Below are 16,024 nucleotides of genomic sequence, written 5' to 3'. Positions count from 1 at the left end.
TGGGGTGTGAAGGCAGGCTTCCTGGATGTTCAGCAAGGCCACACCATCCATTATTTTGAGGTCTCTAATGAAGGATCTGAAGGATTTCATCTTGAACTTGCAATACTTGATGTGGCAATTTATCTGCTTTCAGTTCTAGGATGACGCACTCTACTGTTCTTCATGGGAACAATAAAGAATATGGAATACGACCTGGAAAAATTCTCAATTGTGGGGTGTGTAGAACTGTCTGTATACTCAGAAGATGATTTATAGTCTCCAGGATTAGCCATTGTTTGATCAACTTGTGTGCCTTGGGGGAAGGGGTGGAATAATCTCAGAGAGGCATGCTGCAGTCTATGCTCTAATCCTGTGAAAGTCTTTAGAATCCATGTGTCTGACATCATGTTCTTCCAGAGGTAGACAAATTTCATTAGCTTCCTACCCACTGGAAGGTCCAAATAGTCATTGTTTGTGCCCCCACTTTTGTAGGTGGGGAATGCATTCCCCCTGAATTAGTGTTGAGGGTGATTTGGTTTGTTCTGAAATCTCTGCCCCACCCTCTGGATGTGAAGTCCTTACAGTCCAAGAGTTTGCTTTGAGTGTAGTAAGAACAAGAATGAACTGGATAGCCTAAAATCTTGCTGCCTTCCCTTTGTATTTTTAATTAGTTAGGGCAGTGTTTTTCAACCTTGGCAGCTTTAAGATGTGTGGACTTCAACTCCCAGAATTCCCCAGCCAGCCATGCTAGCTGGGGAATTCTGGGAGTTGAAGTCCACACATTGTAAAGTTGCCAAGTTTGAAAAACACTGAGTTAGGGATAGGGCTTTCCTTTTGCCTTGTGTCTCAGTTAGGACATCATCTAGGGCCTCTCCAACAGTTTATCACTCTTGAGGATGCCCAAAAGGAGAACCAATTTTGACTTACAATTCATGTTTCAGTTCTTCAGCCACAATTGCCTCCTAGTTCCTCTGCACTGAACCATCTACTGTATATCTGCCTGTCCTTTGAGTGCTTGGGACCGTCTTTCGCATCTCAGACTAGTGCCACCCCAGCAGTGACTGCTATGGGCACAGGCTGTGGAAAAATATGATTCTTGGTGACAAAGGAGATCCTTCACTTTTCCACTCCTACATACTCTTATTTGGACTCAAGGTCCTTGTTAAAAACCTCAGGAAATAGGAACCATGTGGTGGAACAACTCTGCCATCACGGAGTCCATCAGGCAATTGGACAGGCTCCAAGGTTCTGGCTCTTTCAGGCCTAAGGTACTGTAAACTCTTCTGAGCATTGGGAAGAGTCTGGCTTCTGAAAAAGTCTGGGGCAGCTGGAAACAGACTAATGGTCTTTTTCCTCATCTAAGAAGAACTCCCCTTCCTCTCTACCTGTTGGTCCTGATAAGCAGAGCCTGAATTGGATATCAGTTGAGGAGGGAATCTAAGTCTCACTCCATCTGGAGGCTCCTGACCTTCCCCATGGAGATCTGTAGTTACTTACCCTCTATGGTGTGGATCTGGGGAGGAGGCATCTGAGGAGCAGAAAGAAAGAGAGGGCATGGATAAACCCTGCTTCCCCTCTCCCATGGGCTATTCTGATCACAGTACCCTGAGATGGTACTTCCCACCTTCTTCCTTCTTATTAGGGTTGGTGGTCAATGGGATAGGTTTGTTCCAGGAGGCTGAGATCTGGTTGGGGATCCCACAAAGTGCTCTTGCCTCTGGAGTGCAGGCTGGATCTGGACCTTTGAGTAGGGGCCACACCCACCAAAGCCACTGAAACAGGCCTGGGGTGTTCTCTGCCAAAGGAGATGGAGAAACAGCTGTCCAGTGCCTCTCCTCTGATCACCTGTCTTCCCCAAAATTACAAGCCAACTGGAGACTGCAATGGTGCCCTGTTTATGGGTAGTGGCTCAGCAGCTATAGCTTTGGTAATGCTTCCTTGAAGGGTATATGGCAGAGATGAGAAGTACATCTCTGTATCATTCCAGCTTAGCACCCCTGACTGGCCACAACTATGAGGGAAATCCTCCAGTGGGTCCACCAACAATGAGCTGTTGTCTGTGCTAAAGGAAGTAGAAAAGGAAAAAGAAGACTGAGCTAGTCTAAATTGAAATCCTGTCCATGTGGATTTGGGATTGGATTTTGCTACCTCCAAATTAGTCACCCCCGCTCACTTCTTTTTGAATTTCTCCTCCCTTCAATGCAGTTTTAAGAACACTAGCCTGGCTGAAAGCCACACTGAGCACAGTGGAAGGTACTTCTGTAACGTAAATTCAGAATAATGTCATTGTCTTATCTAGTGAACTTTCACCTTGCAACCTGGATTCCAAGAGGAAGAAAAAAATGGCTTTTCTGGATTTTGTCTATTTGGACTGAGTGAACCAGAGTGGGAGAGGTGATCCCCAGCCAGTTTATTTTAAATCAGCAGATGCCACCACATCAAGCAATTCATTGGGAGGCAGCAGACAACCTCTTTTTAGATATGGTGAAACACAGCAGCTTTCATCCTACTGAAGGACAGGTAAGCTGGGTGCAGAACGAGGAAACCACACGAAGTTTACCTCCCGTACAACACATACTGCCATATGCTTTCTCCCCCCTATTCAATCCCCCTCTCTCCTCCTACTGCTGACATCAGGTTGCATTTAACTTCAAGCAGACAAGGTTAAGCAACCAGCCCAACGTGACGCTGCGTTTCTGCGACCTGCAGAGCCAGTCAACTGGACAGGGAAACAGATGTGCTGCTTCTTCTGTACCCAAGTGTCAGGTTCAGCCCAAAGAACTCCAAGAGACAATGCAAATACAGTTCTGCTGCGTTTATTAGCTACAACCTCCGGACAGAAAATCTCCCCAGACTGAACCCCAGCTCCCAAGCCAGCCAGCCACAACACCGTGAATTCCTCAGGGAGGTGCCAGCCTCATCTTCTTGAACTTTCCACGCTCCTGTTGGGGGCTAAGAACACGCTTATCTCCCTGAGCATGGCCTTCCTAAGTCCATTCTATCACACCAAGGCAAAGGTGTACTGCTACAGCCTTTTCCTCCTTTCCTTCCAGGCCAAGGAACAGAAGCAAGAACAGCACACACCCCATCTTAAATGGAGTGACCTCTAGGTAAGGGAAGAAAAACTGTGAACGGTGCATGCTGAGTGGGATTAAAACCACTGAGCCCGAGAAGAGCAAAAAGATATTCCATCAAAAATGCTACTTACCCAAGACACCACTCGCCCGTTGAAACAGGGAAGCTTTGCATTGTCATCTGAAATCTCCTCTTTCACAACCCTGTTTTTAAAAAGAGAGAAAGCAAAATGAAAAGGGATAGGTATTGCACATGCCACTGCCAGGGCCTTCAGAATCAAAACATCCTATGGATAATTCTTAACCGGGAGGACCGGTAATGCAGAAGCCCTTTATTTCTTATCCTCCAGAGCTACAACCCTCAAGTAAGAGTCGGAAACCCAAAATTCCGCAGCAAAAATAAGGGGCAAAAGCTGTGTGCTTTTTGACTTTGATTTGTTGGTGAATTCTTTATTGTTGAGAGTTGGGCAGCATACTAAATAAATAAAACTTTGGAATGTGATGACATAACATAAGAGCCAGACGCTTGTGCAGAGCAGAAAGAACTAATACAGTAATACCTCGGTTCACAAACGCTTCTGTTCACAAACAATTCGGTTCGCGAACAGCAGCATTCACAAAATTTTGCTTCCGTTCATGAACGCCGCATCGGGTGACAAACACGACCCATGGCCACCTTCCCTGCTCTGACACGTGGTCATGGCTTCCTTTAGGTGAGATTGCAGTCGCAGACAGACACTTGCTGTGAAGCGTTTTGGTGTCGCCTTAAGCAAGGTTAGTGTTCTCTCTCTTCATACTGTACTGTACTGTACTTTGTTTCATATTTTTGTGGTTAAAAAAAAATACATATGGTTCAGAACGGATTAACCTTATTTACATTGAACCTTATGGGGAAATTTGATTCGGTTCGCGACCAGAATCGTGGAACGAACTAAGTTCGTGAACCGAGGTACCACTGTATTCCTAATACTATGAGCCTTCCTGTATCAGTAGTCCACTTATAAGCTCATGACAGCCCATTTAAAGAAATGCAAATCCTGGAACATCATTCCTCCAATTAGAGGCGTATCATGATATATCGTCCTTGGTTTGAAAATACCAAATATTGTTGATAGTAGCATATGAACTAGAAACTTTTTTTAACGAAACCCTTTAGAGACCAAACTGTTTGCCAAATACTGCATCTTCGTGGAACAGGAGCTCACCTGGTTAAGGGGATTAACCAGATGGCCTCCAACTCTGCAAAGTGAAAACATACACCTTCATGAGCCGGTTTGTTCTGAACATAAAGCAATATTGCCAGGTTGACTGAAAAACATTCGTCATGACCAAATCCTTGAATACTCCAAAACTCTTTATCCTGAAAGAGCTGGAACACATGCAAGGTGATCTTCAAAGGCCAATCAGTTAGAATTAGGGAAAAGAAAATTAAGAATCAAATGGAAGACAGCCCCAAAGTCACTCAGGAAAGGGTGATGTTTCCTCTGGTACCAGAAATCCTCTTAAGGAAGGATGTTGTCATCTATTCAACTAATCCAGTTTCTCAACTTCAGCAACTTTAAGTCGTGTAGACTTCAACCCCCAGAATTCCCCAGCCAGCACCCTCGTGCACCCTTCCGAACCCACACCATGCCTGTCACGCACCCCCCAACCAACGCCCACCCTCCCCAACCCATGCTTCTTACACATCCCCTCGCTCCCTCACCCACTCGGCAGCAGCCACTTACCTGCCTGCCAGCCTGGGACTTACAACTTCTTGCTGGCTTCCCCACTGATTTTGGTTGTGGGAAGCCAATAGGAAGTTGCCTTGCCTAACGACTGTGGGATTTGGTTAATGATGGCAACCGGGACTACAGGGATTGCCATCACTAAGCAATGCAGCTGCACTTTATGACTGCATCGCTTAGTGACAGAAATTCTGGTCCCAATTGCCGTTGTAAGTCAAGGACCACCTGTATTCATAGTAAATAGGTACATTCATATCCACCATGACAATCCAGATTTTCATCCATCATTACAGGAAGCAGGGGTTTTTTTCTTCAAACCAGGAAGGCCACACTATCAGGCCACAGTAAATTTCACATAGCATACTCATAGCATACCCACCCATCATGCTAGTCCCATGTGGGGTGAGTAATATAATGCAAAGTGCAGAAAAAGGGTAAGAAATAGTGAGCAAAAGGTAGGAGATAAAAGAAAATGAAATCCAACTCAATTTAGTTTACACCAACACCATTTACTATACCACTCCATATCTTTCTATCCATGTACACTATCATTGTTCAGAGTGTCCATAGATTTCACCAGACTCTCAAAGGGGTCCATGACATAAAAAGATTAAGAATCCCTGCTTTACTTCCATCATAAACACTCTTACCATATTCAGCCAACGTTAATCACCCTATTGGGCAAAACTTTCCATATTTCTGCCTTGTCATATACTGTCTCTAAATTAACAAACATACAGTACATTTTCTTTCTCAGTTTCAAAATATCTGCTACCCTGAACATAACATAATGACCTTAATCCATTCAGCATTATATGCATTATTTTTTACTTGGGTCATTCAAAGTTGCTTTGACTCCTAGCAAAATCTGGTATAGTATTCATCTAATATAACTAGATATTCTCAAGGTTGCAAATATCCAGTAATATTAGGCAGTTCAGGCCATGTCATTAAAAAAACTGACCACAGGGAATTTAAAAGCAAGCAAGTAGGTCATAATTTATAGGCAAACAAGTCACTATTAAAAAACCTTTTTATAAACCCTTCCTCAAAACTAAATTGGGGTAAGAATAATAACAGCTTACAATGACCACTGCTAGCCATATTAGTGACCACCATCTCTGAATGAATATTTAAATAGTTAAAATGTTGCAGTTATAACAGGTCCTTTATATCCTCTTATTCTGTTGTCTTATCCAGCACAGAAAATGGCACGGAAGTGACTATTAGCGTCTTTGTTAATGCTGAGCAGATCAGCAACTGGCCAGTAAACTTGATGGAAGGTCCTTCAGATTCCTTCCCTGCACACTTATGAATATCCCGTAAGAGGAAAAGGGCATGACACAACTGTAGCTATGTAGTAAGTTGGCCTTACTTCAGCCTTTTTCCAAATAACGTAAGAGCACCGGGTCACAGAAGACAGATCTGGATGACAGACTTTCCCCAAAGGATATACTGTACTAGTTGCCTCCTCCAGGTATATGGACTTCCACTCCCAGAATTCCCCAGCCCAGCATGGGCACTGCTCAGAATTGTAGGAGCTGACATCAGTATATCCAAAGGACTGTATTAGCGTGACTGATACAAGATAGTCACCAGCAAAAAGCCTCTCTCATTTCTTCCCTTGGTGAGAAAGGACTGGTCAGCTCAATCTTGTGCTGAAAAACATTTGAAGCTGAGCAATGATGTTTATACATGCTGGGTTTGCAAAGTGTAGTAATATCAACCCTACCTTGCTGCTAGGACTCAGTGACCAATCTCATGCTGCTTGACTCCATCCAAACTCCTCCTAAGCTATAGAATGTATTCCCTCAAGGGCTGTTACTCCCCCAGTCACCATCTTCCCTATCCAGCCAACTTTTGAATTGGACTAGTAATATTTTTTGCTATTTTCATTGGCTTTCAGTTTTTTATATTATATTTTAGATCATTAATCTCTAGAGGAGGAAAGGTAAAGGCCCTTTCAAGTCAAGCTCAGTGACTCAGTGACTATCTATGAAGCTTTCTTGGTAGCATTACAGAAGTGTGACTTAAAAAAAAAAAAGTCTTTTTATGGGATATTTCTTCAACCCCCCAGTCTAGCCTGGGATTCTCTTGTGGCCTCCCCTCCAAGAAGTAGTATAAACCCACTTCTCTTCTGAGATCAATCAACATCAGGTGGATGCTACAACCAGCTAAGAGAAATAGATAGAAAGGAAGGGATATAAACTGGAAAAAAAAATTAAAAATGCATTAGCTATCCCTACTCAAGAGATACAGTAATGGCAATGCCAGTTCTTCCCATACAAAACTGTCCAGCCTAAATGCTTAGAGAAGGGCTCTTTGTTCCCCCAGAGACAGGAGGCCTTTTGAAGGGTCAGAGCAGAACAAGCTGACAATTGAGGAGGATCTGTAATAGCTGCTTTGCCTCCATCCCACCCCACCCCACTTCAGCTTTTGTAAGAAGATTGTCAAACTGGGCCTAGCTCTGACTTAAACAGCAGGCCAACGCTCCTGCCAAAAAGGAGTTGAGGCCGTGTGGAATGTGCTTTGCAAACAGAACAGCTCATTCCTGGAACAACCTCAGCTCTGCAGGAGGGCCAGAAGGGAGGAGGGAGAAACAGCGGCCTTGGGCCCTTTCTCCTGCACACCTAGGAGAAGAAGGATCACCACCAAACAGCTCCTGAACCACAACCCCGTCATTCCAAAACTATTGTCCATTTAGCTGAAACAGAAATATACGGCTTACAGCAAAGCTAAATCAGCACATTTAGTATACGGCATGCAAGAGATGCATGTAAACTTGCTAATCTGCACAATTTATTTGGGTGCAAGGCTTGGGCTTCCTTCCTGAGATGGCAAACGCAACAACTCGGACCAGTAGGACATCCAGACTCTGGCTGCCCTCAGAAAAAAAGAGAGCCAGCATGGTCATTATGAGTGGCCAGCTTCAAAGCTACATTCTTCTGGTAGATACGAGTTTTGAAAACCAACATCAAAGGAAAAGTGTCACTTCCCAGTGCAAGAAATCCACTCCAATTTATTCCCAGATCCCTTTTCATCACCCAGTGACCTTTTCCCTTTGACCACTGAAATGACTTAGTAAGAAAACAAGCAACATTGAGGGCAAACACACTGTTCCTACAAAAGAAACCACAAACGCCATGGCGTTCCTAGCAGCCATCCGTCTCAAAGGATGCTGTTTCCCCAAAAATGCAAGAGTGAGCATGCCCTCATGTACCCATCTCAGAAGCCTTTTTTCCCAACACTTACACAGCCCACCATGGTTAATCCAGAAAACCCAGGCAGGGTAGGACGTGGTTAGGCCTCAGATGGGAGAGCAGCAGGACATGCCAAGGCTGTAGGAGAGACTGGGAGGTTGGGAAAGAACAGAAGAAAAGCTACAGCAAATGACCTTCTGTCCTGCGGCCAAGAAAACTACATGGACGAGGAGGGCGGGCAACTCAAAGGAGATCTTACCCCGTTTCAGACCAAATGGTGTGGGAGTTACCCGGCCATGCACACCCCCAGTCCAGCAAGGAAGGGCCTCATATTCATATTCAGCCACAAGGAGAGATATCGAAACACACACCCAGAACAGATCCAGTTCCCATTTAACTCGATGCACTCCTCTGCTGCATTTGTAGACAAATAAAGCACCACAAGTCAAGGGCTCTTTGCAACAAAACACACACTGGGTCAAAAAAAATCCTGTTTACACTGCCCAGGTCCCGTTACCAGATACGGATGTGGGACACGAACTGGTGCGTTTTCTGGCATTAACCAGACCGTATTTGCAGTACAAATACACTTTGCTTTTCTGTGGCCTCCTCCACACATGATGTGGCCCCCTTTACATGTTTTCCACTGGTGGGTCCCTTAAAATATCCTAGGGCCCCCAGGGGGCCACGCGTCCTCCAGTTGAGAACCACTGGTTTAAACTACTAAAAGACTGGCATCTGTCTATCTGACTTCAGATAAGCCCATTTCCTGCAGGCTGAGTTCGCGCAACATGGTAGTCTAGGCTAAAGGGGGCTTGGATAGTTTGATGTTCAGTGTTTTGCATGTGCCAGGCAATCATAGTAAGCCATACAGTGGCCTCTTTATTTATTTTGTCCTTGCTTGTTCTACAAACAGAGCAACTGTGTTTTGTAGAAGGTAAGGAAAGGACTAATTAGACACACTGAACAACAACAACAAACCAGGAAGGTGGGGTAGAAAGCTTAGGGAACTTGGAGAGAGAGGGGGAAGGAAAGAGGACAGGAGGAAAGTTAGCTGAAAGGGTAAAAAGAGGGAAAGCAAAATAAAATTGGTATATATTTTATTTATTTATTTATTAAATTTCTCACCCGCCCATCTCCCCCCAATGGGGGAACTCTGGGCGACTCACACCGAACATTAAAAACATAAATATATATAAATACATAAAACATCAGTTAAAAGCATATATATTGAGGGGGGAGTCATTGGTGGCCCTGATAAAGCAGCAAACTATCATTCTGTAAACAAACATATGGTTTTGCCGATGTCTAAACAGCAGCAAGTTACATCCTTTGCAAATTGCTCATAGAGTGCTGTTAAATACAGCTTTCATTGTTCATAATCAGCCATTCCTCTAAGTAGGCATATAACAAAACATCACCATCGCCGCCACCACCTCTCCCCACGCCTGGCCAATTTACCAGTCTATCCATGTTTTTTTTTTTAATATCTTAATAATATTTTTATATTTTAAGAATGACTGTTTTATATATTTATTGTTCTTAATTAATTGTTGTATACTGCCCAGAGTAACTTTTTGTGAGATGGGCAGTTATATCAATTTGGTAAATAAATAAATAAAAATAATAAATCAATCAATCAGGAGAAGAACCAACACGGAAAGAGATAAATGCAATCTCTAACTTTATCCTTTTGGAGGGATGGCCGTGAGGTTTTGCATTACAAGTATTTATTTATCTCCCACATAAACTCAGAAGAAGTTAGGTCACTGCTAACTCAGTTTATATTACGGCCTCTACTATAAAACTAAGGGACTTTTAAAGCTTCTGATATTATATCAACTTTTGCAACCATAACCCCTTTTTTTTAAAAGCAGAACAATTGGCTAAGGTTTTTTAAAAGAAAAAAAAATTGGCAGGGAGGGAAGTCACGGCAGTTTAGATGTTAAAAGGGTTAGTGTGATCTGGGTGTCCACAATATACGGTTATCAAAATGAAGGTAAGAAGGTGGGATAAGAAGGCACAAGATTTAATCAACGGAAGGTAGTATTTCACAGGTCAACTGAGTTGGGTAATTGTCTATTGTATCTTTCAGGTCAGGGACATGCAGACTCACAGAAACATGACATTCTCCAAATCTACTAAAAGTACATATCCTTATCCAAAGCAGACTGCTATTTAGTTACAAACCATTTCTATAAAACTTGCAGATTTCACTGTCAAGAGATTCTAGCTCTCTGCTACAGTCTTTAACAATCGGTTCATTTCTTACTCTTGCTCTCTCTTCCACATAAACACAGATTCTATTATTTTCCAAAAGCCATTTTCTTTAAAAATATGAGGGGATAGGACAGATGGAATTGGAAGTACTGTATGTTGGGAAACTGGAACTGAAATTTAATGGGTCAAGAGGCTGTGTTAAGTTGGATGCCTGCACTAAGTGGGGGTTTGAACTAAAATGGTTTAAACTACATGCCCCTTTCCGCACTATGATGTTAAATAATATACAGTCATAAAATAGTTCATTTATTTTATGACTGTAATGTCTTGGACAAGCCATACTGCTGCTTCGCTTCTGAGAAATAAGGTACTTCTGATCCACATGGTATGGAAACAGAGGAAATTTAGACAGGCTCTTGGTTACACAATTTCTGCTCCAACAAAAGCCAAATGTTTTGCATGTCAGATTATGTTTCCTGAGCTTATATTTTACTCTTGTTCTGCGAGTTATGAAGTCAGTCCTGGATTATTTGCAATCCTACTGTGCTTGCTGGCTTCCAATATTTCATCAAGCGTTACTCGCATCCTTTAAACGCCTGCAAGTGCTAGACACCCAATCCTAAATTTTGCATCCAATTCCAAACATTGGACAAGTTTATACTTGTGCTGATTCCATGCTAGCCTGAGAGTGCTACAGCAAAGAAAACACCAGAGTCAGCTGGGGAGTTTTTAAATCAGGGTGGACTTCCCATCCAAGCTTTGATGACCAATACATCAACTGTTGGCCAATTGCAGAGGATTTTCTGACTCAGCCAGCAAAGAACAAAAATAAATGACATTCATGAAGACATGCTGGGCTTGGAAGTGAGAAAGGACTGGATGCAGTTAGTATTTGGGTGAGGGGTTACCATAAAATCCAGAACTATAAGCTAGGCTGGGAAGTCAAAACAACGACCCAAAATGTCAGTGTGGTAAACCACCTCCATGTTACTGGCACGAAAACAGCACAGATGTGCCCACACAGTTACCAAAGTTGAGCTCAACCTGAAGAAGCCTACACTTCACCTTTTATAAAATACTCATCCCAAACCCTAACCACTACTGCCCAGTGCCCTCAGCTCAGATCCTCCACCTAAAATGGATGTTCCTCAAATAGGAAGACTAAACAAACTCAGTTTATTTATTGAACTCATTCCCCACCACAATCTAACAACTTATCATCAGCTGAGATAACCCGACCTTGTAGATGGCTACACCTTCTGTGATTGATATACATTTTCTGTAGAGTATCATAAGCCTCCTTAATCCAAGAAACAGTCAAGAGTTACTATCTGCAGTTTGCACCAAAAATTCCAAAGACAGTCTGTTTTCTTCTTTTAAGGGCCATTTTCTAGAAACGCAAAACAGCCCTTAATACTTTTTTTCTTTTTTTAAACCCACCACACATAGCAGCTAGCCAGAGGCCTCTCAATTCCCCCATTTCTCCATCTGAAGTGTTGTTGCAAGGGGTATTAATGGCACCTGAAGGGAACAGACAGAAACTGTAGGTCCGTTGACCGGACAAGGATAAAAGGCTAGACTCCAAGCTAGCCGAGTTGCAAATTTCACCTTGCCAGCAGAAGCTGATGAGGCACCTCCTTAGTTCTCTTCCTGATAGGGGCTCTTCAGATGGAAACACACCTAGTCCCACATCGATAAACAATCAAAATACAGCTCTTCAGACCTTTCTGCTTAAATGGATTTTTTTTTTTTTTGCAGAAGGCAAAAAGAAGTGGTAGAGAATGTAGAAAGCTTTCACATGAAAGATGCAATCATCTGGAACCCCTGAAAATGTCTGTGAACAAAACAGAAGAATTGCACAAGAAAAGCCCAGCCTGGAAGTACCAGGCCTCTCTCTCTGCTCATCCCTCCCAGATTCACACCATGCCGCTCCCACATCTAGTTCTGAACACCCCGACTGAACAAACAGCACTTTTTCCTTCTGCCACACCAAACCACCAAACCAGCCAGAAATGGTGAACCTGGGGGGGAAAAATAGTTGAAGAAAACAAAACGTGCTTGGATTTATCAGCTTCTTTCTTCCAAAATTTTACTGGATGAGCACTGACCGCATTGCAGTTTCAAATCATAAGAGATTTCATCCAAGGCCAGTCGGTGGCTATTAGTTTAGAAGCGCCCTCTCTGAAGAGGGCAAAATAATGCCAGAGGAACAAGGAAGTGAATTTGCAGAGGCTTCAGAACAGAAACGGCTGCTTGGGAATCAAAACTGGCAGGTTATGAGAGAAAACTCTTTTGCCAAACATGCACATCCCGGCACACTAGCCTGCTTGGAGCTTTGCCACTCCAAATATAGGCACTAGAGCAGTGTTGTCCAAACTTGGCCACTTTAAGATGAGTGGACTTCAACTCCCAGACCCCAGCAAGCATGGGGAGTTTGCTGCATGGTTGGCTGGGGAATTCTGGGAGTTGAAGTCCACTCATCTTAAAGTGGCCAAGTTTGGACAACACTGCACTAGAGGGACACGGTATTGTAATTCAGTACGCACACAACATAGGTTTAGAGAATGTAAGAAGGCCGAAGTTAGGTGAGAGAGAAACCCTCTCTGGTCCACCGTTCTGCTCCTGGACAGCCCAATCCAGAAAACCCACAAGCAACGCGCACAAGATTGTCTTCCCGATCAGGAAGGGGGCTTGAAATGCACCGTCTCTGATCTGGGAAGTAATATATGGCCATTATGAAAAGCCACTACATGACAACCTCCAGGAGTTTCTTTAACCCTCTTTCAAAGCCTACCAAATTGGTAGCCATCACTACAGACTAGCCGCATTCACTTAACAACGTTCAACTTGGTCACCGAATTAACCCGCTTTCTGAATTGATGCAATACCCTGACCCATTCCTTTGACTTTTCCATGAAGCATCTTATAATCTATACGGCCTTTAATATCAGCCTTCCACTCCTGCCATACTGACCCGACCACCTCTTGCATTGGTGTAACAGCTATACGTGGTGTTTCTTTCCATGCAGCTGGCACTTTTTTCAGCCTCTTTGGTGACCTTCTTGACTATGTGCTTGGGGCCAGTTTCTAATCTCTGCCATCTGAGGCAAAAAGAATTTCCACCTCATCTTTCAAAGTGTCCTCTTCCAAACCAGACTCTCAAGAACCTATCAGTTTTTTCTTAGCCTTTTATTTTGATGTTCATTACACACACACACACACACTGCATATATAAATAACAGAAGTTCTAATGATAGGCCCACCTACAAAGCACCAGAGCAAATTCCAGCAGCAGCACCTAGAAAATAAATGATGGAAATGAAATGAGTTTGATAAACAACATGCTGTTATGGGACCCTCCTCCCAGGGTCAAGGTAAGTAACTGATGAGAGAAAGAAATTGAAAAAACACCTTGAAAGAAGGCAGTGGCAAACCATTTCTGCACTGCTGCCAAAAAACAACTATGGACATATGGATGAGGTCATCAAGAACTCTTTTTACTTTATTTATTCCTATAAGGGCAAAATGCTGTTCACGGTAATTAAATATAGGAGAAGAGCTACTGTCACTAAATTGGCATTCATTTTGCCCCCTGCAAATGTTAATAGCCAGATGATGCAATTCTATTTTTTAAAAAATGCAGGCAACTTTCAAGTCGTCCCATTTCTTTGCTTTGTCTCAGTCCTCCTCTCCCTCCTCTTCTAGTCACTAAAGGAGTAGATTTCTTCTATTTTTTTTCTCGCAGCAGCCAGTTTCCAATGGAGGATCCACTTCATGCTTCTTCTGATATGAATAACTTCCTTTAATTTTGCCAGTCTCCAGCCCTACTGGTGACATGCTGCACCCAATTCGTGGAGAGTGCTTATTTATATCACATGGCAGATGTGTCCCAAAAATCTGGAGAGCAAGACAGCAAGTCTCAAAGAGGTCGTGCTTAAGGAAAAATGGGCAAAATTCATGGCATGCAAACAAACAACCAAACAGGGCAAGTGAGAGCACAGAATACACCAAGGGATGTGCACTGTTTTGGAATTAAAGCTGAAACGGTGCTTGCGAGGGGTGGTCGTTATGCACTCTGCTGGCCAGTGATTCCTTAAAGAAGCCCCATCTTTTCTTGGGCTTGCACGGTAGCCACATGATCCCAGGAAAAAAAGGTTTTTGAGTTGGGGGGATGTTTATTGTGTTCCCATGCCTGCTGTAAAGTGCCCTGTGGGCACTCCCGTAGCTCAAATGCATATCCCTACATGCAAACTAGGTACCGAAGGGAACAGCTACACAACATTCAGAAAAGACCCTGGTAGTGATCACTAGATCAAAAGCCTGTGAGGCAATTGTTCTTCCCTGCCTATACCACAAACCAGGAGTTCATAACTTTGAGCCAACAGCTGCACCAAGAAGGAGTGAATGGTGCCAGGACAAAACTCATGTGTGATTTAATTTAATGTACTGTTATTACATGTGTATTCCACCATTCTCAACGGGATTTTCTCAAGGGGAATCTCCCTACAACAACCCAACCCAATGAGCTGCGTGGTTGAGTGGGGACTTGAACATGCCTTTTTCCTGATCTAAACTCTGTACTTAAAGCACAACAGTAACCTATATTGAGTCTCTGCATATACACTTCAATGTATTTAAATATAATTGCATTAAATACAGTAGACATTGTTAAATATATTTAATACAGTCATATATTGAATACCTTTCCCCTACTGCCACGCTAAAATTGCAATTACAGTCTCCAGGGAGTGTAGCCAAGGACTTATGAATTGTAATTGGAAATAATCTGCAATTGAAATATCTTAGATCTGCACATTAGCATGTCTGTGTACTGTATCATAGCTTCTAAGATGCAGTCACAACAAAGAAAGGTTAGAAAACTAAGCACTGTCTCTTGACTGACCAAGCACAGAAGAGGAAGAGTTTAGCATTCCATAAGGTGTGACAGCATTGGCATGCCCTGGGTCCCATCGATTGAACAATGCCATCTGGTGGGACCAAAGAAATATGACTTCTCTGGCATGCTGCCTGCCCTCCAGAAGATCTGTACCACCCCAACCCTGGCCCTACTTAAGTGAGCCTTTAACACCTGACTCTGTCCCCAGGCCTTGAGTAAGAGTGGGTGATGAACCTGTGCCAGCTTCTTACTTTCACCCCAACTATGTCCACATAAACAGAAAACCGCTTTCGTCTTGGGGGCCACATTTTATGCTCTGTTTGGGGCTGCAAGAAGCACAGACAGTGGTCTGGAGTGAAATAAGTAAGCCTTCTCTTGGCACTAGGAGGAGAAAGAGCAAAACTGGTGCTTTGGGGCTTTGCAGAGATTTAAGACACCCCATTTTGCTCCTTAAAACCCAAAGCTTGGTAGTTTGGATATTTTCACAAGTTTTTGAAAGGTGGTATGTCTTAAACACTTAAGGCACTCTCTGGGGCCCTTAAATCTCCATGTTCGCCTCCCTAAAGCAAAACACAACTCAAAATGTTTGGCTCTACCCAGTCTGGGGGACATATATCTTCTGCAGGTTGCCTATCCCACTTGCTTCGAATTTTTTTTTTTGCACAAATTTCTGACTCTTCCAAATTGAAATTCATCCCCCCCCCAAAGGAAAGCAAATTGCTGGTTACCAGAAGATACATGGAGGGTGGGTATAATTGAGCAGATGTTTATATTAATGTGCTCTTTAAGCCCACCTCCAAATGCCCATTTTCAAAATGGCCTTACACTAAGGAAAAAGCAAACGGCCACCCGTGTGAGTCTCTATTCCACATAATTGGGTTCTTCACTCTATTTCTCATTCACTCCCAGCTCACTTTCCTTGGTACT

General features: G+C 43.2%; 1 protein-coding gene across 5 annotated transcripts in view; it reads right to left on the bottom strand.

Moving 5' to 3' along the window:
* Positions 1–16,024, bottom strand: part of DVL3 (dishevelled segment polarity protein 3) — a 63,231-nt gene that overhangs the window by 36,627 nt on the left and 10,580 nt on the right. For all 5 annotated transcript variants that reach the window (XM_088132029.1, XM_088132027.1, XM_088132030.1 and 2 more), the window contains exon 2: positions 3,188–3,257. In XM_088132029.1, the coding sequence (XP_087988155.1) occupies positions 3,188–3,257 (70 nt within the window). The remainder of the gene's footprint in view (positions 1–3,187; positions 3,258–16,024) is intronic.

Source organism: Python bivittatus, unplaced genomic scaffold, assembly GCF_059951505.1.
Source record: "Python bivittatus isolate LINGU-HERP-01145 unplaced genomic scaffold, Pbiv_v1 ctg000980_np1212, whole genome shotgun sequence".
NCBI lineage: Eukaryota > Metazoa > Chordata > Lepidosauria > Squamata > Pythonidae > Python > Python bivittatus.
This window is presented reverse-complemented; position numbering and strand designations above follow the sequence as displayed.